The 23562-nt window shown below is 41.6% G+C and overlaps 1 protein-coding gene and 3 non-coding genes across 4 annotated transcripts in view; all 4 read right to left on the minus strand.

Annotated features, from left to right (window-relative positions):
* Positions 1 to 747: 747 nt before the first annotated feature.
* The window catches only part of NOP58 (NOP58 ribonucleoprotein), a 34431-nt gene continuing 11616 nt past the window's right edge, over positions 748 to 23562 (minus strand). Inside the window, exons 6-15 of the mRNA XM_030580324.1 lie at positions 22249 to 22313; positions 19910 to 20044; positions 18788 to 18933; positions 17606 to 17732; positions 16448 to 16611; positions 15657 to 15791; positions 14579 to 14640; positions 10164 to 10297; positions 2780 to 2901; positions 748 to 1104 (exon numbers count right to left, since the gene is read on the minus strand). Coding sequence (XP_030436184.1) covers positions 1051 to 1104; positions 2780 to 2901; positions 10164 to 10297; positions 14579 to 14640; positions 15657 to 15791; positions 16448 to 16611; positions 17606 to 17732; positions 18788 to 18933; positions 19910 to 20044; positions 22249 to 22313 — 1144 coding nt within the window. The 3' untranslated portion in view covers positions 748 to 1050. The remainder of the gene's footprint in view (positions 1105 to 2779; positions 2902 to 10163; positions 10298 to 14578; positions 14641 to 15656; positions 15792 to 16447; positions 16612 to 17605; positions 17733 to 18787; positions 18934 to 19909; positions 20045 to 22248; positions 22314 to 23562) is intronic.
* Positions 7798 to 7881, minus strand: LOC115660111. The gene has a single exon (XR_004002753.1). It is a non-coding gene; the product is annotated as a small nucleolar RNA SNORD11 (small nucleolar RNA).
* LOC115660110 lies at positions 17336 to 17421 on the minus strand. Its single transcript, XR_004002752.1, has one exon. It is a non-coding gene; the product is annotated as a small nucleolar RNA SNORD11 (small nucleolar RNA).
* LOC115660112 lies at positions 18602 to 18686 on the minus strand. Its single transcript, XR_004002754.1, has one exon. It is a non-coding gene; the product is annotated as a small nucleolar RNA SNORD11B (small nucleolar RNA).

Consider the following 23562-nt stretch of genomic DNA (forward strand, 5'->3'; position numbering starts at 1 on the left):
GGGAATGCATGGGATAATATGCAAGTAACCTATACTAAATATTGGGCAAAGGTCAATTATATAGTTCAAGTTGAATTTGCTTTTCCACTGTAAACCCTATAGTCAGGATCGAATAAGTCTTTTGAAGGCTCAGCAATGCAGTATACTGTTTGCTACCCAGAAGCAATAAAAACATGTAACAATAGTTGAAATAAGTCGTTTCTATTTCAAAAACAAAACAGAAGTTTTCCCTTTCAGTTTAGTCACTAAGCAGCTGATGAAGTCAATCCTTTGGATTTTTGAGTGGCAAGTAAAATGGAATTGTTGAATGATAACCACAAAAAAAGTTCACTCACATTACTGCAAACATAAGTCCCTGTCTTGTCAGTCTTTTGCAAAACCCTGTAATCTTTGCTTCCAAATTCTCTCAAGGTCTCTCACGAAAACTGCACTGTACACTACTGATAATGTAGCTCATCTGTTCTATTCTTCTGACTTCTGTAAAAAGCAACAGTCTTATGAATACATGGCTATTCACATTAATTTTAGGGTATGTCTTCTAAATGAAAAATACTGCATTTTACTGCAGCTTCTGAATTGCCTTTGTAGAGAACAATCAACAAAAACCTTTAAGGTTTAAAAAAAGGTAAGAAAGCCAGATCCTCCCCTTCATGGTTACACATTTTACAAAATTAAATTGACTTAGAAATGTTAGTGAAATTGGTTACTGTGTGCTAGCAAATGAGAAAGAAGCAAAACAATCTTGGCTCCAGACAGATACAAAAAGAAGATTTTTATTCAGTATCACAAAAGACCATATATGAACAAAGACCTATTGTGACCTTCTCAATTAATGAAACTGCAATAAGGCAGAGGTCCACCTAAGGAGCCAAAAACTAATTAAATATTTTGTTCTGAGGAAGAGACAGCAGAGACTTATCGAATTCATCTTCCACCTGCCCTCTCCCATTATTGGGGGAAGTTATGGTGTTTAAAGCAAGTATTTAAAGAGAAAGTATTCTAGGGAATATATTCTGAACTGAAGCATCCAAATTAATCGTTTCTCCCGCACTAATCCTCTTGCTCTACTTTGATTTTCTTCTTTTTCTTCTTTTTCTCTGTACTCTGCAAAACAAAGGAAACATTTCTATGAATATATGATAATGGAACAGGTAATGCAGAACACTAACAGGAACAGTTAGATAACTTAGGACTTGGATAGTGCTGCTCATGTTCACAAAGTGGTTTACAAATGTTAAACTGCTGTTAGGGGTTCACAAACTCATTCATTTCCTTCCCTAGTCTCAAAGAAAAGGATGCTCACTGGATTGCAGGAACCCATAATTACCTCCAGTGCAAAGCAGGGCAAACTGAAGCCTGCAAATAGGGAGCTCACCCACGGAACAGACTAATTTCTAAAGACTTCACAAAGCAAGACATCAGCAATAGGGGTCGGCAACTGAGATTCTTCTACAGATTTCAGCATTTAGTGGAACCAAAGCTCATTTGTTAAAAAAAAAGTGAATGTCCACACGACTTTCTAAACAGTGCGAATTCCACCGCTAGCACAGAACAGGGTAACTATTACATGCTATCTGAGGAATAACATTTATCAAAGGTTCTCAAACTTTTTGGTCCACAACCCAGAACACAGTTGAAAAATCATTCCTTAACTCGCCACAGCCTCCCAACATACTGTGGCCACAACATTGCGGGTTTAGGGTCACAGAAAGAAAAACTGGAAGCTTCTGGGTGGTGGGGTCTTAAAGGAGTGCTATAGAGTGCAACAGTGGGTGGGTGGGGATGTGGCCTGAAAGAGCTGCTGTTAGCAATGCTTTTTCCTCCTCTCCCTGGCAACCAACATCAAGGATTGGAGAGTTCCATTTTGAGGGGCTGCAGGGCCAGCTTTACAGCCTCCTTGAAATGCTACTACTCCTCTCCTGGAGCTGAGCACTGCGCAGGCAGGGAAGTGGCCTGAGAATTAGGTGGGAAGTGGGCGGGGCAAAGAGTGAGGTGCTCCCTCCCTCCTTAAGCATCCACGATGTTCTAGTGACCCCAGCTTTTAGTACTCAGCCAGAGGGATGCAACCCATCTGGCATTCCCTCCATTTCTGGGTTGCAACTCCACAGGTTTACAGTACGGTTTCGCTGGCACAGGTCTCAAAACAAATCCTTGTCCAACTTTACAGCAGAAACTGTAGTGAGTCACCACTGCTAGTAGCTCACAATTGTAACTAGCATGGTTTAAGACCCCTGGCAGCCCAAACCAGAAAACATTTAAAGAATGTGGTATTCATTCAGTGCTTAGTTGTTTGGCAGCCACTCTGTATTGCCATTTAAGAGATCTTTTGGCTCACTGCAGCAGCCTAGCTAGTGCAGCGAAACAGTGTCGCACAGACATTTTTCTGAGCTATTAAGGGATGTTGCTGAGTGAATACTACTGAGCGGATTAAAGGACACCCTGTCCGGTCTTTAGAAGAGTAGTGGCCATTAAGCTGAACTGGAAGGGTAGAAGTATAAAGTTAGAGATCGCATTTCAAAATAGGAAGGTAAGAGAATAGGAAATTGTGTACTTGGAGACAGTCATGAATTTTCCATTACCCTAATTTGTAACCTGATCCCTTTCATACCCTTCAATATTGAATATTACAAAATAAAAGGGCTGAAGAAAATATAAAACAATAGTCCCCATACACTGAGCTATACAGACATGGGTATTTTTCTCCCCCTCACTGTTTCAGAAAGAAAATATCCTTGCAGATTTCAATGCAACTGATCATTTAGAATGATTCCCATCTCACCTCCACTGCTGCGCTAGTGGATGGCTCTTCAGCCAAAGCTGCTTCTTCCTCAGCTTTCTGTTTCTTTTCCTTTTTCTTTTTCTTCTTTTTGACCAGTTCACCTTCCTCTACATCTGCCTCTTCTGTGTCACAGAAAAGCAAAACATCAGGCTGTCAGTTGTAAAAAGCATTTAAGGCAGAAAGCAGTAGCTGCACTGTGTGTTACATGAGAGAATGATGACGCTGTGTGCATGTCACAGTGCATTCAGGAGTCCTTCATGCAGTTTTACCTCTCTACACCACCTCTCTTCTCCCACTCCCCAATATTTCCCTTTTTCACATGCCTATTGCCCGCTGGCATCAGGGCTCACAATTCTGCTTAAGACTCAAAATTTCATCATTCAAACAGATCTGAGCACACAACTATCTACGATTAATTTTCAGTTCTGTCTTCCAACAGAATGTATGGGCAAGTACAGTATTATCTACTACTAATTTATAACACACACACACACACACACACACACACACACACACACACACCATTTAGCTTTAGGAACCTTCAGAGAGAAATCAAGCATAAAGCACTACTCATCTGATATCTTATGCAGCAGAGTCACAATACCACTAAAGCCCCACCTCATTAAATTTCTTTGCTTAACTGAGTCAGCCTTGGATACCACACTCTTTAGCACACAATGCCTTGCAATGCATCAACTCATGATGTAGCAACATTACTTCAATTTCTACTTAATTGGGATGCTGATGCCAGCAGCGTTTGTGGCATGTAGTCATGACTCAAAAGAGGAAACAATTAGTATACCACTTCCAAAAATCTGAACATATTCAATATTGAAAGTGAGAAGGTGAATCAAACACCACAAAGTAAAGAAACATCTCAGATAAAATAAACTGAACAGACTGGACTTTCCCTTAAAATTACAAAAATGTAGCAGTAGAGTTAACTCTCTCAGACCAGCAGAAGAGTAATATGATACAAAAGAACGTTTTAACATTTGCCTCAAGTGCAAACATAAGACACAAAATTGACTCCAGTGTATAAAATGCCTGGTCACATTGTCACAGATTTCTGCTACTAATTTGCCTGGGGCTTTAGGTGATTAGGCTGAGGCCACAGGACTTTTAGGGGAGAAGATAAAGGAGCACACCAAGTGACTACGTTTAAAGCTTTATTAACCAAATAACAGCAGAGAGTGCTGGGTGCGTCCCACCTTACTTAGAGGAAGGAAGTGCCTGACCCCTAACCCACTTTTATACTTACACATGCACAACCCATGGCTGGCCAAGCCTGGGTGTAACGTAAGAAGAAGGGAAAGGGCAGATGAGAGTTTTGCCCTGTGCACAGGTTGTTTAGGGTTTGCTGTAAATTTTTGACTCTACTTTTTGGAAGGGTTTTAAGGGCTGGGTTTTTTGGGGACATTTTTGTTTAGGGACTCTTGCTTTCTGTGCGCTTTGTATTAGTTTGAACCAACTTTTTGTGGCTATTTTAGATTTTTAAAAACATACCAGCTTTAGAGTTGCAAGACTGTTATTTTTTAATTTTGCAACCTTGTTAGGTTGGCTTGGCTTAGATTTAAAAAAAAGAAAACAAAACTATAGGCTTTTGGCTGTTTGGCAGGCAGCAGAGAGCTTGTTTGCGTGCGTTGGGCGAGTTTTGTTTTTTATTTTTGAGGCTAGCTGGATTGTTGAGTTAATCTGTTTTTTGTTGCCCCCCCTTGGCCTTTTGCAACCTGCAAACTGCAACCAGCAAATAGAGCAATACATGCCGTTTACCAATAAAAAATGCTCAAACCCTCATTAGAAGAGGATTCCAGACAAAAGACCTGGTGTGTACAATAATAAACTGATTCCACAACAGATATGTGGGCCAACATGCAAGTAGTGTGTGCATATAATATAACTTCCTACACAAATTGCTAATATATACATAAAGAGAAGTAACAACATACAAATAATTGTACTCATACATTTATCTTGCTATGCAATGTGACATACATTATTTTGAGTCACATTTGCTGTACTGTAAGTTTTCACTCTGTTGGGATACTGAACAATGTGCTGTGTGGTTACCTTTGGAAAATAACCTATGTTATTACTGTGTCATCTGCTTTGAAACACCAAGGGAACTGTCACAAATTTCAATGCAAAATAATGTATTTTGTATACACAGGTCTTGTAATTTCTCACAGCAAGCAGCAGGATGCCTGAATAAAGACTTAAATTGCTAGTTTCCAACAGAGCTCATCATAAGATTTCATATGTTCGAACTTGGACAGAATGAGGATAACAGCTCCAGGGAGGCTGTTCTTTCCCTCCAGACCTGGCACGAGCAAGTCACTCAGCCCAGTAGGGTTTCTTTGCAATACAGCAGTAGACAAGAGAGACAAGAGCCTTTGTCAGCAGGCTCTGAACCAGACTAAACAGCACCCAGAGTAGCTTAGCTTGACTGATGTACTTACCACTATCTATACAGTGTAGGGATCAGTACTCTGGGTTCCACCATGAGCATTTTACCATACAAAAATCTGTAACACATTTTTAGATACCAAGCACTTTGCATACACATCATACTCCACCCACTTCTTCCAGTGTACAGATGACAGGTCAAATAGCATATGATTAAAATGTGCCCTGATAGGTAGACCCCATCACTTGAGCCTGCCCTGCAGGGTTAATACCATTAATTTATTTTAAAAAAGATGCTTCCCCTTCTTGCAGTACAAGAGTTTTAGTGACAAGCCATAGCTGCACACTATGACCTTTACAGTAAGCTGAATGTTTTACTGGTGAGCACTATTAGTGGTCATGTTAGAAGACTAAAACCTCAGGTCATTCTGTCCAACGTATACTCCCATTGATTCATACCAGGTTTCCCACTCCCACTGAAACAGTGGCGTTCCAAGGACAGTGTCGACTTATTTTCTAGACAGTTAAAAAAAAAAAAAAAAAAATTAAGTGACTTCAGATACTCTGCCTGCCAATTTCTGAACGGGTTCCAAACCCTTTGTGTTTAAAAAGCACGTGCACGCCCCTGGTTGCTGTTTGAAAGATCCACGCAAATAGGGAAATACTGAAAGCGACGTCCAAAGCGCTACCAAATGCTCAGAGGAAACAGAAAATTAATTCTCTTATTTTTGTTACAGTAACATCAGGAACATGATTTTTCAGCTGGTGTCCCTTTCAGGTTGTAATGCTAAGTTAAAAAGACATACCTCAGTAGAGCACTGCAGTTTAAAAAAAAGGTTAAAGCCAAGGAACCTAACACACTTGGGGTTTAAGTATATAAAGCCTTAACTCTGCATTTATCAATCATCCAATGCACGCCATACGCCACTTAGAGCTACCTGCCAAACTTCTCAAGCTACCACTGCCACAACTCATGATGGACATGTCAGCTCTTCTGTCATCTACCTGAAAACAGTGAGGTCATGATCTGTCCTGTTTCAGAGAATACCACACAGGTTGGCGGATGGACAGTCCACAGGATGGGGAGGGCGTAAGGTGGATAGCTGATTAAATGTGGGTGGAGAGTAGTAAGAGGTACATTGAGAGTAGAGTGGTGCTGTGCTAAGTAAAGTTCTATTTTGCAACGGTATACAAAGGATAAACAGAAGTTTGGATCTGAGCAGAATGGTGGCTGCGAAAGGTGTTTGTGAACTACATAGATACAATAGTAATGTGTGAACCTTGCGAGGTTGTGATTTTAAAGGGTATAAGAGGATGATGAGAAAGGATATGTCTGCACATGGATGGTAAGAGATAAATAAGCTCTTCAGATGTCCCTAACTCAGTGTGTACAGCCCCCAGCACAATAGCGTTTCCGTCATGATTGGGACATATGGACACCAATAAGCATAGTACAGCTGGCTTAAAAAGAATTAGAGTTGGGAGAAAGGTCTGGATGGGCAGGGTGGTGAAGGGGAAATTTTGTAAACATTAGCGCACAGCATATATGTTACTGGCCATGAAGTAAGATGTACAGCTGTGTGCTTTGGTGGAGGATGAAAGACATCATGAAGGTGGTTTATGGTACCTCAACTTGGCATTCATATAACTCAAATTCCCACTTCTAACTTCACTAGGAGTTTGCAGTTCTTCAGTGTTTTCTGGGTATTTTGGATTTTTGGAGTAAATTTTAATGATTTTTCCTGAACTGTTTATACCCTTAATTCTAATTTAAGAAAGTTTGTTTGCAGATGACAGCAGCTAGTTAGATTTTTAAGATGTGTGTCTCACCAACGCATCTCTGTATTGGAAAGACAGGACTATGGCTCAGCTCTGGACTTGCCAACAAAACCAGGACATCTGACAAAGTTTAACTTCACCAATCCACTGAACCATGCTGAAGTTTGCCCACTATATATGATATTGGTGGATCTGATTTTCCAGGCTCTCACCAAAACTAAGCTTTATATATCCCCAAAATGTTAAGAGGCACCAGTACTCAGTAAGGCCAAATGAATCAGAGATATGATTCGTAGGCAAAGGTATTTGTGGTATAATCCATTAGCAGACATGCTCATGAGTTATAATAAAAAAAAAAAAGTTAAACTAATCTTTAAGAACCATACCTGACTAATATGGAATTGGCTGTAGATTTTCTCCTTCTAGGACAGGGGTCCTCAAAACAGGGGGTCAGTACCCCTCGGGGGTCACAAAGTTATTACATGGGGGGGGCGGGTCAGAAGCCGTCAGCCTCCACCCCAAACCCTACTTTGCCTCCAGCATTTATAATGGCGTTATGTATATAAAACGAAGTTTTTAATTTATATGGGGGGGGGTGCATGCAGAGGCTTGCTATGTGAATGGGGTCACCAGTACAAAAGTTTTGAGAACCACTATTCTAGGAGAATACTTGAGAGAAGTGTCAGCAAGGCACTATGTTTTCTGGGGCAGTGATGGGGTAGGGACATAAGTATGAGTGTTTCACATCTACGTTTACAATGGAAAGGCAGTCTATGGAAACAATTCTGTGCCTTTAATAAAGGGTTAATTTAGTGCTGACAACACATTCAGAAGGGTCCCAGAAGAGGCAGTGACTAAAAATGTCCACATACTCCACAAGGAATTAGGCAAAGAACATTAAAATCATCACAGACCACTCCCATGTGTCCTTGTTTCATTACCGTATTAAGTATCACAGCAAAAGTCATGATGTGGACCTTTTCCTCCAACACTACAGAAAGACAGCTCTGTACCACGGGAGAGGGTAGTCCCAATCCTCAGCTAAGTTACAGAGCCCGTTAGCCACTCCACCAGTGCAAGATGCCATAAAGCCAGCATAGTCAGCCCCCAGGAAGATCACCTTGGCAATAGGGGACCTGAGGATGATGCAGAGCCAGCGCAACTGCGCTGAAATCACCTTCACTGTTCAATGTTGGTGCATAGAGAATGGTGGCTATAGAGGGGGATTTGGCATCCCTGTAGTGGCCCTGCCTGCTCTTACAGCATTTGCCAGCCATTGTTTACTCCTAGGGGAATGCTGCGCCACTGCTCAATGCAGAATTTTGGAGAAATTAATGTTGTGTGCACAGAATTTCCCTTTCCCTGCACTACAGAAATGGGCTACAGAGATGTTGGCTGCCACTAGGGATCACTGGACCAGTAAAGCCCAGCCTGGAAATAGAAGGCAAGACCAGTGCGAGGTGGAGGGAACTGGAGGGTTCCCAGCAGCGGCAGTTCCCAGCATGCCCTGAAGGAAAGAGGCAGCAGCATGCAAGAAACTCCATACAAGCCTGGGACCCAGCATCAGTTGGTTTCTCCTTCGGGATCCCTGGAGGGCTGCAGGCCCCCCCAGCTGGCCTCTGTGGAGTAGAGGGTGTGAGGTCTGGGCTAGGGAGAGGGGAGTATGGCTGGGCTCTGGTGGGGAGGGGATATGAATGTCCTCTAGTGGGTAGAGGGTGTGAGTGTCTGGGGTTGGGTGGGGTGCGGCTGTGGCTGGGGAGAAGTTGTACGAGTTTCAGGGCGGCAGGGGGAGGGAGGGCTGCAGCTGGTCTCTGGAAGGAGTGGTGGGGAGTGCCTGGGCCAGGGAGGACCTCACAGCTGGGCTCTGGGGGGTGAGGAGAGAGTGTCTGGCCCCCCTGGCTGGGCTGTAGGGAGGAGGGAGCAGAGAAGCAGGAACTGGGTTGTCATAGGAGTTTCTTTAACTCTCTACTCCAGGGGGAATTTTTCTATGTCTGTGTTGTTACAGACATACTTACTGATAGGAATTTTGAAATAAATTACCAAAATAATTTAAACTGGTGTGGTTTAGTGTTATTTTGACACACAAAATTTGCAGAATTTTAAAATACTGTGCGCAAAATTTGTAATTTTTTGGCACAGAATTCCCCCAGGAGTAAATTACTGTGATTTAGATCATAGCAGCTGACATAACCTGGAGCAGCTCACAGCCAACTCTGGCTCAGGGAAACTCAAATGCAGCATCTCTGTGCTCCACTACCAGAGCAAGCATACGGTTAGCTCTTTTGATGTTTTGGAGCTGAGGAAGAAGTAGCTTTTTAGCATACCTGCCTAGGCAGTTTGCAAAGCAATTCTCAATACAAAAACTAACGATTCTGAAGTAACAATCCAAGATCTTTCACAAGGTAACTCAGAGCTGGTAGCTAGCTTATCAAGGTCTATCACTCTAGAATGGAGTGGTTATTTTTAAACACACATACAAATAAACTCCTATTATCCAAACCCTAATTATCTGAAATTCAGATTGTGAAATTCTAAATTGTCATTTATCCTGAAATTCTGATTCTCCCCAATTTTGGATATGACCCAAACTATTTGGATAATAGGGGTTTACCCATACTCATAGTAAATGGGATAAACAAGTTAGCACAACGTCAAAATTTTTAAAAGTGTGAACCATTTCTTTTCATGATACCAAACAAGGTTAGTTAAAGATGAATCTACTCAGCAAAAGCAGCAGAGTGTCCTGTGGCACCTTATAGATTAACAGAAGTTTTGGAGCATGAGCTTTCGTGGGTGCATCCGACGAAGTGAGTATTCACCCATGAAAGCTCATGCTCCGAAACTTCTGTTAGTCTATAAGGTGCCACAGGACTCTTTGCTGCTTTTACAGATCCAGACTAACACAGCTACCCCTCTGATACTCTACTCAGAAAGTAAATTCTGTAATAGACATCTGAGGCTGGTATTTTATTTTTTTTAAAACCTCTTCTATATTATGCTTAGAGCATCACCGGCCTTTTAGAAATGTATATAAAACAAATGCGGTCCAGTTTCAGCCCACAAGAAGATTTTAAAAAACCACCATGTCAAACTCATGGAAAACAGTTGTGTATTCTGAAAGGCCACCAGATGCCACTCTAATTCCCTTTATACAACGCTCGCATGAAATGATGCGTTAGACACAAATACAGTAACCAACCTTTAATTTCTACTTTGATCTTCTTTGCTTTCACTGTAACCTGTGTCTCCTCTTCTTCCACCTCTTCAATTTTACGTTTTTTTGGAACAGCAGGGAGTGTAGAGTCACCAGAGGGGTCATATACCTTCACTTCACTGGAATAAAGAAAACTGAGTAAGTTAAGTTGCAAACTTGCAAGGGAAGAAACAGCACTGTAAATAAGATACAATGGTGAAATGCTCACTTTCAATTCTCTACCATCACCACCTCACTGTATAATTTTCAGTGGAGACAGCACAGCTAACGGCAAGTGAAGGATCATTGGTGGCCTGGTTTCCATTTACAGAGAAACAAACGAACACAGGAGCTGTATTCCACCTAGTACAATTGAGAAACAAGTAGTATCTTGTACTGGACCAACGTCTGTTGGTGAAAGAGACAAGTGTTTGAGCTACATAGTGCTCTTTTTCTGTGTCGCTCAAAAGTGGGTCTCTTTCACGTCTGTTGGTCCAGTAAAAGATAGCCTGGCACCAATAAGGCTACAACTCCACTGAAAACAGAGTACAACTGTCATCTGCCCAGAAAAGCCAGTTCAGGTGGTTAATTTTACTTTTTATTATAAGGGTCATTGTAATCAATATTTGAATTCTATTATAGTCTGAGACCACGTCATCCATTATATTGCCCTCTCCACAGTTGAGCCTGAAGAATTGTTTCGTTCAAGAGAGTGTGGCCAGGTGCACAAGCATAACATAAGAACGGCCATACTGGGTCAGACCAATAGTCAATCTAGCCCAGTATCCTGTCTTCCAACAGTGGCCAATGCCAGATGCTGCAGAGTAAGTGAACAAAACAGGGCAATTATCAAGTGATCCATCCCCTGTTGTCCACTCCCAGCTTCTAGCAATCAGACGCTTAGGGACATCCAGAGCATGGGGTTGCATCCTTGACCATCTTGGCTAACAGTCAATTCTTTCTTGAACCCAGCTATAGTTTGGCCTTCACAAAATCCTCTGGAAACGAGTTCCACAGGTTGACTATGTGTTGTGTGAGTTAGTACCTCCCTTTGTTTGAAACCTGCTGTGTATTAACTGCATTGAGTGACCCCAGGGTCTTGTTGTATGTGAAGGGGTAAATAATTCTTCTTATTCACTTTCTCCACACCATTCAGGATTTTATACACCTCTCTGATACCCCCTCTTAGAAAAGTCATCTCTTTTCTAAGATGAACAGTCTCAGTCTCTTTAATATCTCCTCATATGGAGGATGTTCCATACCAGTAATAATTTTTGTTGCTCTTCTCTGTACCTTTTCCAATTCTAATACATCTTTTTTGAGATGGGATGATATGGCAGGGCGTACTTGCCCTTCACTGGAGTGGAAGGGGCAGCACTCTAGCAGAAGCAGCCATGCCCTCTCAACCCTGCTGGGCATGCTCCAACTGTTGCTGCAGTATAAACAGGGAGCAGCCTAGCTCAGTCTGGGCTGAACACCAAGGAGGAAGGATGCACCATGCCAGCTCCAGCTGAGGAGCAGCTAGGATCCAGGACCACGGGAGCAGGAAATGTCAAGGCCCAGGCAGGTACCCAGGTACCTAGGTACCTGAGGATGTCCCAGGGAGATTGCAGTCACTACCCAAGGAGCCCAGAGACGAGGACACCGTGACTTCAGCTGCAGGAATCGCGGTAGGAAGTAGCCCAGAGAGAGACTAGCCGGTGTCTCTGCAGCAGTTGGTATGTTTCAGGCAGATTCCATGCCTGATTAATGGCAAACCCATTTGCCATTACCAGGACCCTGGGCTGGGACCTGGGTATAGTAGGGAGGGCCTGCATGCCCCTACCCCAGCGGCCAGCCCACCAAACCCCTGCCTACTGACTCTGGCCATTAGGCCATGCTTACCTACAGCCAAGGGGTATCTGACTGGCTCTAGCTATTAGGCAGCACTGCGCTGCAGACAAGGGGGAGTCCACTGATGCTGGCCATTGGTCCATGCAGCCCAGAAGCTGAAGGCAGCCATATTGATTTAACTACCATGCCTCTGCCCCACCCCCAGGGTGACAGGATGTACTTGCCCTGCAAAAGACTGCCACAACCGCATGCTGTATTCAAGGTGTAGGGTACCATGGATTTATATAGTGACATTATATTTACTGTCTTCTTTCCTTCCTAATGGTTCTTAATATCGTTAGCTTTTTCAGAGAATTATTCACAATGACTCCAAGATATCTTTCGGGAATGGTACCAGTTACTGTAGACCCATCTTTTTGTATGTATAGCCGGGATTATGTTTTCAAATGTGACTTATGTCTGTAGACCAGGCACTGAGACACGCTGCTGCAAGTTTTAAAATGCAGTATAGATATTCCCTGCATTCCAAAAGTCTACTCAACAGCATGCACAAGCCAAGCACAAGAGGCAGTTAGACATCTAATTCTGATTTTCATCTTGGGAATTCTGCTCTCACGTGTCTTAAGGTATGTCTACATTGCATTTTAAAAGCAGTGAGTCTCTCAGCCTGGGTCTACAGACTTGGGCTCATGCTATAGTGCTAAAAACAGCTGCGCAGACGTTTCAGCTTTGACTGGAGCTCAGCCACTGAAATGTGAAGAGAGGGTGTGTTCAGAACCCAAGCTGCATCGTGTAAACTGCTGTTTTTAACATCATAGCACATGCCCAAGTCTGTAGATCCAGTTTCTGAGACTTGCTGCCACGTTTTAAAAACACACAGTGTAGACATACCTGAGACTCCTCCTTTGTTCAGTTCCAGCATCTTCTGAAATCTTCCCAACTCTAGCCACCCTCATCATCATGCCCCAATCTCAGTACTCTGCTCATTCCTCTAATTCAGACTTCCTTCAATATCGCAACATCTGTTCCAGACCCTGCGGCAGCTAAAAGCTTGTCCCATCCAATGACAGCTACTTGCTCAGGCACGGTCTCTGGCATCAGTTAAGAACAGTATTTCTACTGAAGCAAAGGAGTTTTAAATATTGATCCTACTAACAATCAGAATATTTTATGGGTATGCATATACTACTTCAGTAGTGATGACAGGAGGAGAGCACCCCCATAGTAATCCTCCTTTTGGTCATCACAAATACTATTGATGATCAAAGGGCTACAATGAACTATTATAGATAAGCAAAGTTCAATGTCTTGCAAAGCTTTTTGGGGGAAGAAAGGGGTGTTTGGACCATCTCTACAGAATACCATACAATTGATTTTAAGAGCAGTCTGATACATTTATAACTTTGAAAAAACCTACCCCCCATTCTGCAGTAAATGTAAGCCTTCACGTGGCTGTAAGCATCTCTCTTCCTATACAGACTGTGAAAAGGGTATTTCTGATCCCACAGGTGATGGCCATCTTGGTCAAAAATTAGATGAGCGACACTGTCAGTAATTCCAGGGTGGTCCATGTCAGATTGTAACAGAAGCTCCTCAAGACACTTTGATATCAGTTCATCATAAAGAGACCTGACATTTAACACTTGAAATAGTCAACACCAAAAATTATTTTTATGGTCAAACCTGTATTATTGTAGGGTAGAATCTGACTTACAATCTGTCTCCCACATTACCAGAATCAGAAAAGCTGCTACTTTCCTATCAGAAATGGCCATCTTGTTGAAAACTCAGAAATATTAATGTCTGGTTTATTTGTAGTAAAATGTACATCTCACCTTTTCTATTCTTAACTGCTAAACTGAACCACACATATTGGAAAGTATCTGTAGTCCGCTCTCCTTTTAAGCCTAGAGCTCCATTTGTTAGTGCTGAAATGTTCTGCACACATGTCCAATCAGGAAGTCAGGACTCCCCAAGTCAACACGCTGAGGATATACATGTATCAGACCACCTTCCTACTTTCCACCCTAAAAGCCACTTGTGCTCCACCTGCTGCCATTTCAAAGCTTTTCTATACATAAAACCCTGCCACAGATCACGTCCTGGAACCAATCTACATCACTGAAAGTTTTTGATGATTTCTCCTGGGAGTTTTGTGACTGGCATTTTCTAGAATGAAACTGTCAAAGGAAGTTTCTAGTGTGGCTTTCAAACGTGTTATGGGGGGAAAAAACTTCCCTAAACCCTGTATTTCTAAAATGTTAAATACTTCTGACCAGCGTGAAACAAAACAGCTATTCATTGACCCTCAGAGTTTCACAACTGATGCTAATACCCAATGTTCTCTCAGAGGATGTCTCAGCAACCCATTCTCAGAAAGTCAGGGTAGTTACCCTAATCTACCTGCTTTACTCTGCCACAATTGTGTTAAATGAAAGAAAAGTAGGTGGTACTTAGTAACGGGCATGTTGCCAGTATTTAAGTGCATGAAAAACGTTTCCTGGAACTGAAGTCAGAGATCAAAACCCAAGTCTCAGGGTGATAAAAATAAAGTTATACACTGCCAAGCTAAACAGAAAACTACCCACCTCCTGTGCTGATATTTGTCTGCCCTGGCCAAGGCCTTTCCTGTGCCACTTATTCTTCTTATCTAGGATAAAAATTTAGAAATGAAAAACAAATTACTCATAACGAAAACAATTTAGAACTAACTCTACAGCCCTTGAAAGGAATTAAAACTGCAAAGACAGGCATGCAACGCCTTGCAAAAAAGACATGCTCTCAGCTGCCAGCGAATTATAACTAAACAATATCTACTTTTTGGGGCAAACTCGTGAGAGGGGTCTTAATTTGGATTTAGAAACGTAGGTGTTATGTGCACTGTATTTCTAACCCGTTCAAGGTTCACGAAGAGCAGATCCCTTTTTGTAATTTACAAGAAATCTCAATACTAAAGCTTGTGTAGTAGAATGTCTAAGCTTTAAAGGCTGCAGCCACTGGAGCTAAACAGGACCACTTACTTGGAGCAGGGTGGATACTCCACCCAGAAGAGGGCAATGATATTATGTAGACAGATGCAATACTGGTGTGGGGCAGCAGGATGCTTAGTACGTGGTGATGGGAGAAGAATGGAGCACTTTGCATCCTCTTTGGGTGACAAAGGCTCTCTGTTTACTGGCTCCAGAGGGAGCTCTTGTGGACTACACATATTGTTGACTAAAGTGGGTGGAAGAATCCTTGAAGCTCCAGAGAGCTTACTTCCCAGACACAGAAATGCCACAAAATATCAAGCAACCGCAGCATCCATGTCAGTGGAACATAAGTCTGGATCTCACTCATGCTCCTGGATCAGAACTGAGGTTTCACACTGACATCTAAATGTAGATATGGAATGAGGGAAAGCTAATGCAAGTGGTGGCCTAGGAATGCACGGATGGGCTCACCCTGAAGTCTCCCCCCGGGCTCCACCGTGTCTGTCTGTCCCAGTCTAGGCCAGGGAAAAGTATGGCAAGGGAAAGCACCACAATCTTATGCAGGAAAGAGAAATTGGGAGAAGTGCATTCTCAGAACCACACCCCTCACAAAAACAAAAAACAAAATGAAAATCTCCTCTCTCCTGGATATCTTTAATTTAATTATCTTTTCACCACTGCATCCCAGGCTCACCCCTTTCTCTTCCAAGTGTCTCAGCCTAGTCTCTACTTTTAATCTGTTCTCAGCTCCCATTTCAGCACTGGAGTCTTCTCCAAGGGCATCATAACGAATAGTCAATGCAGTTTTGGCTGCTAGCATTCGAGAGATCTGGAAAAAGAGGTGAGCGTTAAATGCTAAGATTGGACACAAGGTAGTTACTTCAGTGTTAAAATTTTTTTATATGGTAACTTTACTTCACCATTCACCCTTCACACATCAGGCCAACTTGACATATACACAGGAAGCAATTTGCCTTTAAAAACCGATTGAAGAACTTTTTCCTCAATGTGAACACATGTTCAAAGTCATGTTACAAAAAACACCTTTAAAATTCCTCATATCCTTTAAATATAAGCTGTTAGTTCCAATATGGAATAGAAGCCTATGATTTCACAGATTTCCTCCTCTGAAATGGAGGAAGCTTAATGTTATCTCCATGTATTTTACTAACAAAGATATTTAACCTGTTTTAAGAAAGTTTGATTCCCAGTGCTAATCAAATAATCCAGCAGGATTTTGTCACTCAAGTTATCACTCAGACTTTTGCACTGACAACCCTGTTCCTTTTTCTAATAGGAAAGAAAGTGACAGCTGATTGCAAGATCTGTGGTGCCGTGGTATTCTGCACACCATCACAAAAGAAAGTAGTATAGCAAGCAGTGGAAAAATCCCTATCAAAACTCTAAAGTTATCCATCTAATCTCCAGACATTCAACTGCATCAGAAAAAGCTTATTACCAAGATAAATAATTTCAATAACTCACCTTTCCTTTGTTTTTTGCAGCAGTTTGTCCCACAAGGGAAGCATGATAAATCAGGCCAAACTTGGGCGTGTCTCGTTTAGTCTTCAGGGCTCTAAAAAGTGCTTTTTCAGCACCCAAAATCTGAACAGTGGAAGCTGGGTGTTTAGCCAGATTCAAAAGGGAACCTAGGGCAGAAAAAGTCACAGCCTTATTAGTTTAATCAGAATATCAACAGCCTACAGTATGCCTATGTGCAAATAAAATACCAGTAGCTGGCCTGGGTCAGCCAACTTGGGCTGCTGGGCTATAAAACAGCTGCACAGATGTTCAGGCTCGGGCTAGAACCTGGGCTCTGAAATCCCATGGGTCCCAGCACCCAGGCTCCAGCTAAGCCCAAACCTCTACACTGTAATTTTATAGCCCCGCAGCCTGACCCCCGCACAAGCTCGAGTCAGTAGACCTAGGCCAGCCACCGGTATTTTATTGCCGTGTGGACACACCGTTACAAGTCTGAGACCAATATTAGGAAATGAGTGAAGGTAGGAGACAAGTTTCAAGCTTTGATGGTGGAGGATTTACAAGATTATTTACATAAATTTTGAGGAGGGGAAGTGGTGTTGATCCTCTGCTACTTAAGTAACAATGCTTAAGACCAATTCTGTATCTCCAGGTTTCATTTGGAAAGGAGGTGGGAAGACTGACTTGACACAAAACATCCCACTGGATTAATTGGTAGTGCTGACTGTACTCTGCAGTAAGAATGCTGACAGCACAATCTGTAGCTAGCACTACACTTTGAGAAGGTGAGATAAACCTAACACTTTTCAAGTCAGTCTGACATCAGCTAAAGCCCAACCTCCTAACAGATTAACTCAGATGTGACCAAACTGTTGGCAACAGGCTCAGAAAACGTCTCAGAAGAGGTAGTGACTTATGTTGCCCTCATATTCTGAAAAGAAGTCAGGCAAACTGAAAAATGAATCATCATTGACTACTTCTGTGCTCGTGCCAATATTCTGACACCACACTAGGTTCTTCTGGTTTTCATCAAAATGTTTTACACCAAGAACTTAGCGCAATGCTTTCAACTGAGCAGGTCTTTAGGGAAAGCTGTTGATGAACTTATCTCGTGAAGCCAGTTCACATCTAACTTGCTATATACTGATCAAGGTGACCTACCTGCATGAGCAATAAGCCTCGCTCCAACTAATTCCCCGACCATAACAGTGAGGTTAGGTGCAATGGCCATCATTCTGTTCTTGAGATAGTCATACAGCTGTGTTCGATACTGTGAGATCTCAATCACCTGGCACAGACACATCGGAAGATCAGCTTAAAGGAATCTAATAGCTTACAACCAACTGTAAAAGCGTTCATGTGTGTGTCAAACACCAAGGATTACCGTCAGGAGGCTGTTAGTGAATTTGTAACTGTATTACTGAATTACAATTGTATAATTCAAATGTATAATGTCAGAGTGAATTATAGCAGACAGAAATGTTACACGATGTGAAATCCTAACAGCCAAAAGTGAGGTTTACCTGAAAGCTTTATATGGGCAGCTTCACACGAATACAATGCACAGGATTTGTATGTCTCTTCACTATGCTGCTACTATCAGTAAAACCCCAATATGCCAAGTACAGTGAAGGACAATTACTGAGGCTATTTTCTGTAATACAAAACCTGGAACATTCCGTTTTAACACAAATATTTGTAACCATTCTCTTAAAATGGGATATTCTTTACTTCAAAGCATGTTAGACACAAAAAATTAAAGCACATCAGTGGGCTGTCAGCGTGATACAGCAGACTGAGTTTGGGATTAAGAGCCAGGAACTCTCTACTACTCATCCTACCACTGTCACTGACTGTGTTGGCTTGGGTAAGTAACAAATACTCTGACCCTGCACCACTGAAATGGGAGTTTTATCTTTTATGAGAATGGAAGCAAGAGTAATCCTCTTGGCCTCAGTTTTCCATCTACAAAATGGGGCTAGCACTACACTTTTATAAAACATTTTGAAACGGAGACGAAAGGGGCTATATAAATGTAGAAATTACATAGTATCCTTCTTTCTAAGGATCTCCGAGCACTTTTTAATTAATATATGTTAGCTTTCCTCTCACAATCATACCCAATAACCTCCGTCTCCCCTCCATGTCAGCAATCCAAGATGGCATCAGATGAGGTAGTGACTGTGCACCCTCATGTTTGTACATCAGGCGAGCAACAATACAGGTATCATCACTGCCATTAAGAAAGTGTGCTGGAGCAACCATAGGAAAACTGCTCCTTAGGAAAACAGCTGCCCACATTGCTACACATCTTAAATTAAAACTCTAAATGTATATATACACCTGATCACAGAGATGCAGTATATTGTTTATGTCTTCTTCTGATACTTCTGTCCCCATGGAGATCTCTGCAGCAGCCTTCACATCATCCTCAATCTCCTCCGGCAGGACTTCTGAGAGGTCAGAGGTAGAAAAGTTTCTTCTGTCTCCTGCGGGACAAGATTGAAGGTGGGAAGAAAAGGAGAAAGATGATCACGTAAATCAAAAACAGAGAGAGTATAAAGAGGTAAGAGCCAACTGTGTCAACATGGAAACACCTACCCATTAGGGAGGAATAATCAATTACACAGATACAAAAGAGAAAACGACTGCCTAGGAAAGAGTACTGCAGAAAACGATCTAGGTGGTTCTAGTGGATCACAAACAAAACATGAGACAATCACGTAATACTATTGCTAAAAAGGAAGCATTCTGAGATGTATTAGAAGGAGTGTTGTAAGCAAGGCAGGAGAAGTAATTCTTCCATTCTACTGATAAGGCCTCAACTGGAGTATTGTTTGTCCAGTTCTTTATTAAATTATGATGCCAAGATGTGGACAAATTGGAGAAAGCCCAGAAGAGAGCAACAAAAAATAAAGAAAACATGACCTACGAAAAACAATGAAGTTCCTCTCCGAACTGCAAAGCTACCATATCACTGTACAAATCAATAGGAAAAAAAAACATGCCTACATGTTGAAATGCAGATGTTCACAAGATTAAACCCAATGTTATTTCTGTTCCAAGGAGTAAATATAAGACAGCTCTGGTGACAGGGAACACCAAAAAACACTAAACATCTCTCTCTCTATATCAGTTTTCACCGGTAATTCCCAAACCATGGTCTGTGGACCAATGGTTGTCTACACAGCACTTGCTAGTGGCCCCAGGAAAGCTGGCCAGTGCAAGCTCTCCTTGTTTCCAAGTGCTAGATTACAACAAACTACTGCCAAGTTATATTACTTCCCTAACATCAATTTCCCACAGAAGCATTTTCTAGAATGTCACTGTGAGGATACAGGATTGTGAACAGGTGAAATGGCCTACACATTAGTGAACAGCAGGAAATCTGTCCCACAATGCGTTATTAAGTTGCGAATCATACTAATACTCAGTCTCCCATGCATGCTCAAAATTGTTACTCACCAACTTTCCGCACACATTTACAGTATGTTAGGTTATCTGCGACGATTTTGCCTAGTTCAGGGAAGTGCCAGCCATACCATTCCCTACAGCGCATGATATAGTTATTCAGCTCTTTATCTAGGTCGTCAAGAAGGGCTGCAGACAGGACAGACATGTTAAAAAAAAAGTATAGTCTAAAGGGGAACATTTTAAAGTCAGACGTAATGAACGCTGCAAAGGGGAATATCAAGGTATTTTCCACAATGTTTCCTTCGCACAAATACAAACACCAATGTACTATGACAAGGTTGGTTGTCATTTTATTTTAAAATCATTGAAGGATTTGTTTCAGTGAAGAAACGTACTTTGCAAACAAAACAGATCAAATTACACACTACGTTAAAAGAACATTAAGGATGCATAGTCAAACACTCAAAAGTCAGGACATGCCAGAATTAAGGATGCTAATGCAACCCTGCATCTTAAAGAGAGCTGTTTTATCTTCCACAGAAACAAGCCTCAGAAATTGAAAGTTACCTCCTAGTAATGCCCAGTTTGATGAAAAGCCTTCAAATCTTTTCTCCACTCAATGATTCCACTGTTAATTTTATTACTGGGCAACATACATGCTATGGATCTTCTGTACAAAGCCACTTTGGAACAGATTTTCTGAAAGTTTAACTGGTGCTAAAGTGTTTCCCATAGGTAGCTGCAACCAGGAAAGGTTCAATTTAAACATCCAACACATAGGGAAATTAGGGTTATGACTAACATTCTATTCTTAACTCATCCCAATTCACCTAGGTTTTGCAGTGTTCGGGCAGTGAATAATCCCATATGAGCACAAGGACAGGCACAAGGATGAGTTTTTATTTTGAATTGTTTTGTTCATTTTGTCAAAACTCTTCTTTAAGCCAAACTTTTATCATCTTCACAATAATGTAAGAGAACCATTAGTTAACATGATGGTAACGCCTGAGGTTTCATCACAGAGACCTGCCACTCAAATGATGGGCCTCTTCCACATGTCATACACTGAATATATTGCATGTGAACAGTTTCCTGCAAACCAAGAGCAGCAGTTTGCCTATGTGGGAGTTCCAAGTCTTCCATTCCAGATGGCGGATGTGTGACTTTCTGGCAGGATTGTGTCTCAGGTGTAAATCTTAGCCCTCTAATCCATTTTTTTTCTTTAAACAGGATGCAGATGTCAAAAGCCACCCTGTCCAACTATTTGATATTTAAGTTACAGTAGCACCCTGAGGCCCAGATCAGGATTGGGGCCCTGCTGTGTGAGGCACTGTACAACCAGATGTAGATACAAACAGTGTGCAGGTGATACACTATGTTAAAGTTACTGCACATGGATAGTAAACTAAGTATGCCCACCTCCACATGAAATCTAAGTTACAATTTGTGTTTGAGTTAAGTGTGAAGAGACTACATAGCAACCCCCCAAAAAATGCAATAATGAAAAACTGAAAATTCTTTTCAGCTGTAATTACCCTTTAAGTTTATTTAAAACATAAACATACCTAGAACTAATGCAATAGGCGGTCTACTCCAGTGCTGCAGATATCAGCTATAAGCTTATTTCTATTACATCAGGGTAGAACACCCACTGCACATACTGTTACAAAGCCCCAAGGCTACAAGCATTTTCTTGTAATGCAATACGGACATGCCTATCTGCTGTCTCAGCAGTAGTGATGAAATGGTGAATTCAATCATCATTTTCAGCTCAACAAGATTCAATCGACAACAGGGCATGAAATTTGCAGCACTGAACTGCTCCATTCACCACTCCCTGAGATTGAGCAACTCCATTATAACATGCATTCTTCAAGGAAAAGGAAAGATTGGTCTGGATATTCTATTTTCCATTTACCAAAGAAATTTTAGTCTGTTTCCCTTAAGAAAAGCCAGGATGCAGAACATGGTACTGTACTACTCACGCATCTTTAAAACTGTTACTGCACTGCAGTCTTAGTTCACTTCACACAAGCTACCACCACAAATGGCATCCACAGCAGAGGTACCACGGAACAAACTCTGAGGGGAACAATTAACTTCATATCACTAGTGAGAGCGAGTCACACTAGGAGGCTTGAACTCTCATTGCAGCTGCTATAGCTGTTTTCTGGATGACTAAAGGTCTTCATCTTTTAATACCACCGTCTCCGACTATTTGATATTTAAATTACAGTAACATCTTTCATAAGCAATAGTTTTTAAAACTTCTGCTGGGTTAATTCAAACTGCCCTGTTATACTAAAACACCAGCAAAAATCTTGAAAAGGGCACATTTTAATAACTGATAAAAGCAGAATACTTAAAGATGAAATTCTGAATATACTTACAGATTGCTTGGACAATCATTGTATCTACTTTGTCTGGGCTGAATTTCAGCTTGTACCGGGAGAGGCTAAAAACAAAGATATCGTTATTAGCTGCACCCTTGGCATTCCACTGCAAAAAACCTTCTCCCCCTGTTTTATTTTGCATGAATGAGTCCAGCTGTAGGCTCATTCACACTTGTTTAATTTAAAGCCAAGGACTGGCCTCTGCTGGATGTAATGGGAAGTTTGGAGAAGCACTGCTGCTAGTTGGTCCCATAACAACTGCAGCACACACAGTACCCATTATGATGGGCTGAACCAAGGCACCAGAAAGGAGAAGCATGGCTGGTTGGCTGTCCCTCTGCATAGTCTACATGCACAGAGTGGCAGGAAATTTGCCGTTCATTACTTTTTGCAAATTTCTTCACAAGAACAAATAGAGCAAGTATTTCCTGTTTTGCAGTGGTTGGGATTGATCCACCGGAAACTCTGTCTATAGAGTAGTGAAACTCAGGAGTATGACTGTAAAGAAATAACAAACTTCCCTCGTCCTTCTAACTTCATTTCAGCACAAGCCCAATAGCTATACTTTTAAAATACATTCTAGGATCTTGCACCACACATTTGGATTATGCCAAAATGAAACTCTGCATGTATATATATATAAATCAAGATTTATATCTTCAAAAAGCTGCACAAACATTAATCCTCTCAATTACCCCAGCAAGGAAGGTAACAATCTCCATTTTAGAAGAATAAATGAGAAAGGTTCAGCCACTTGCCCAAGGCCATGCAGTGAGTTCATCTCAGAGTCTGGATTGAAGCTCAAGTTTCTAGCACCTAATTGTGTACGTGTCATGGCTGTGTGCAGAGCTACTGCTCTGCTTAAATCTATAGTCGAGAACACTGCCTTTATTTAATGTTTATAATATGTACCACAGCGATATGTACATGGAGATATAAATTATATATCCATGAAACACTGAGTCCAACATTTCCATTAAGCACTGAAGTATCAGATACCTCAGTGGTGATGAATTAATGTAAAAGTCATTTTCATATTGCTAATGACTGCATTTTAAAGATACTATTCCATTACGTATATAATATACAAGAAGAAACTACTCAACTCAGGTTAACACTACAGCAAATATTGAGAGGTCTGACTTGAACTTGTGGTGCTAAGCACAATGAACTTTTTAAGAGATTGCTTCTAGAGCAAGATTTACCAAAATTAATGTGCTTAGACTTTGGGCCTAACCCTGCATTCATTTCACACCCCAGACTCCCGCTGATACCAAACAGAGTTTGGGGTGTCCAAGGATGCAGGAATGG

The sequence above is a fragment of the Gopherus evgoodei genome, chromosome 11, assembly GCF_007399415.2.
Source record: "Gopherus evgoodei ecotype Sinaloan lineage chromosome 11, rGopEvg1_v1.p, whole genome shotgun sequence".
In the NCBI taxonomy this organism is placed as follows: Eukaryota; Metazoa; Chordata; order Testudines; family Testudinidae; genus Gopherus; species Gopherus evgoodei.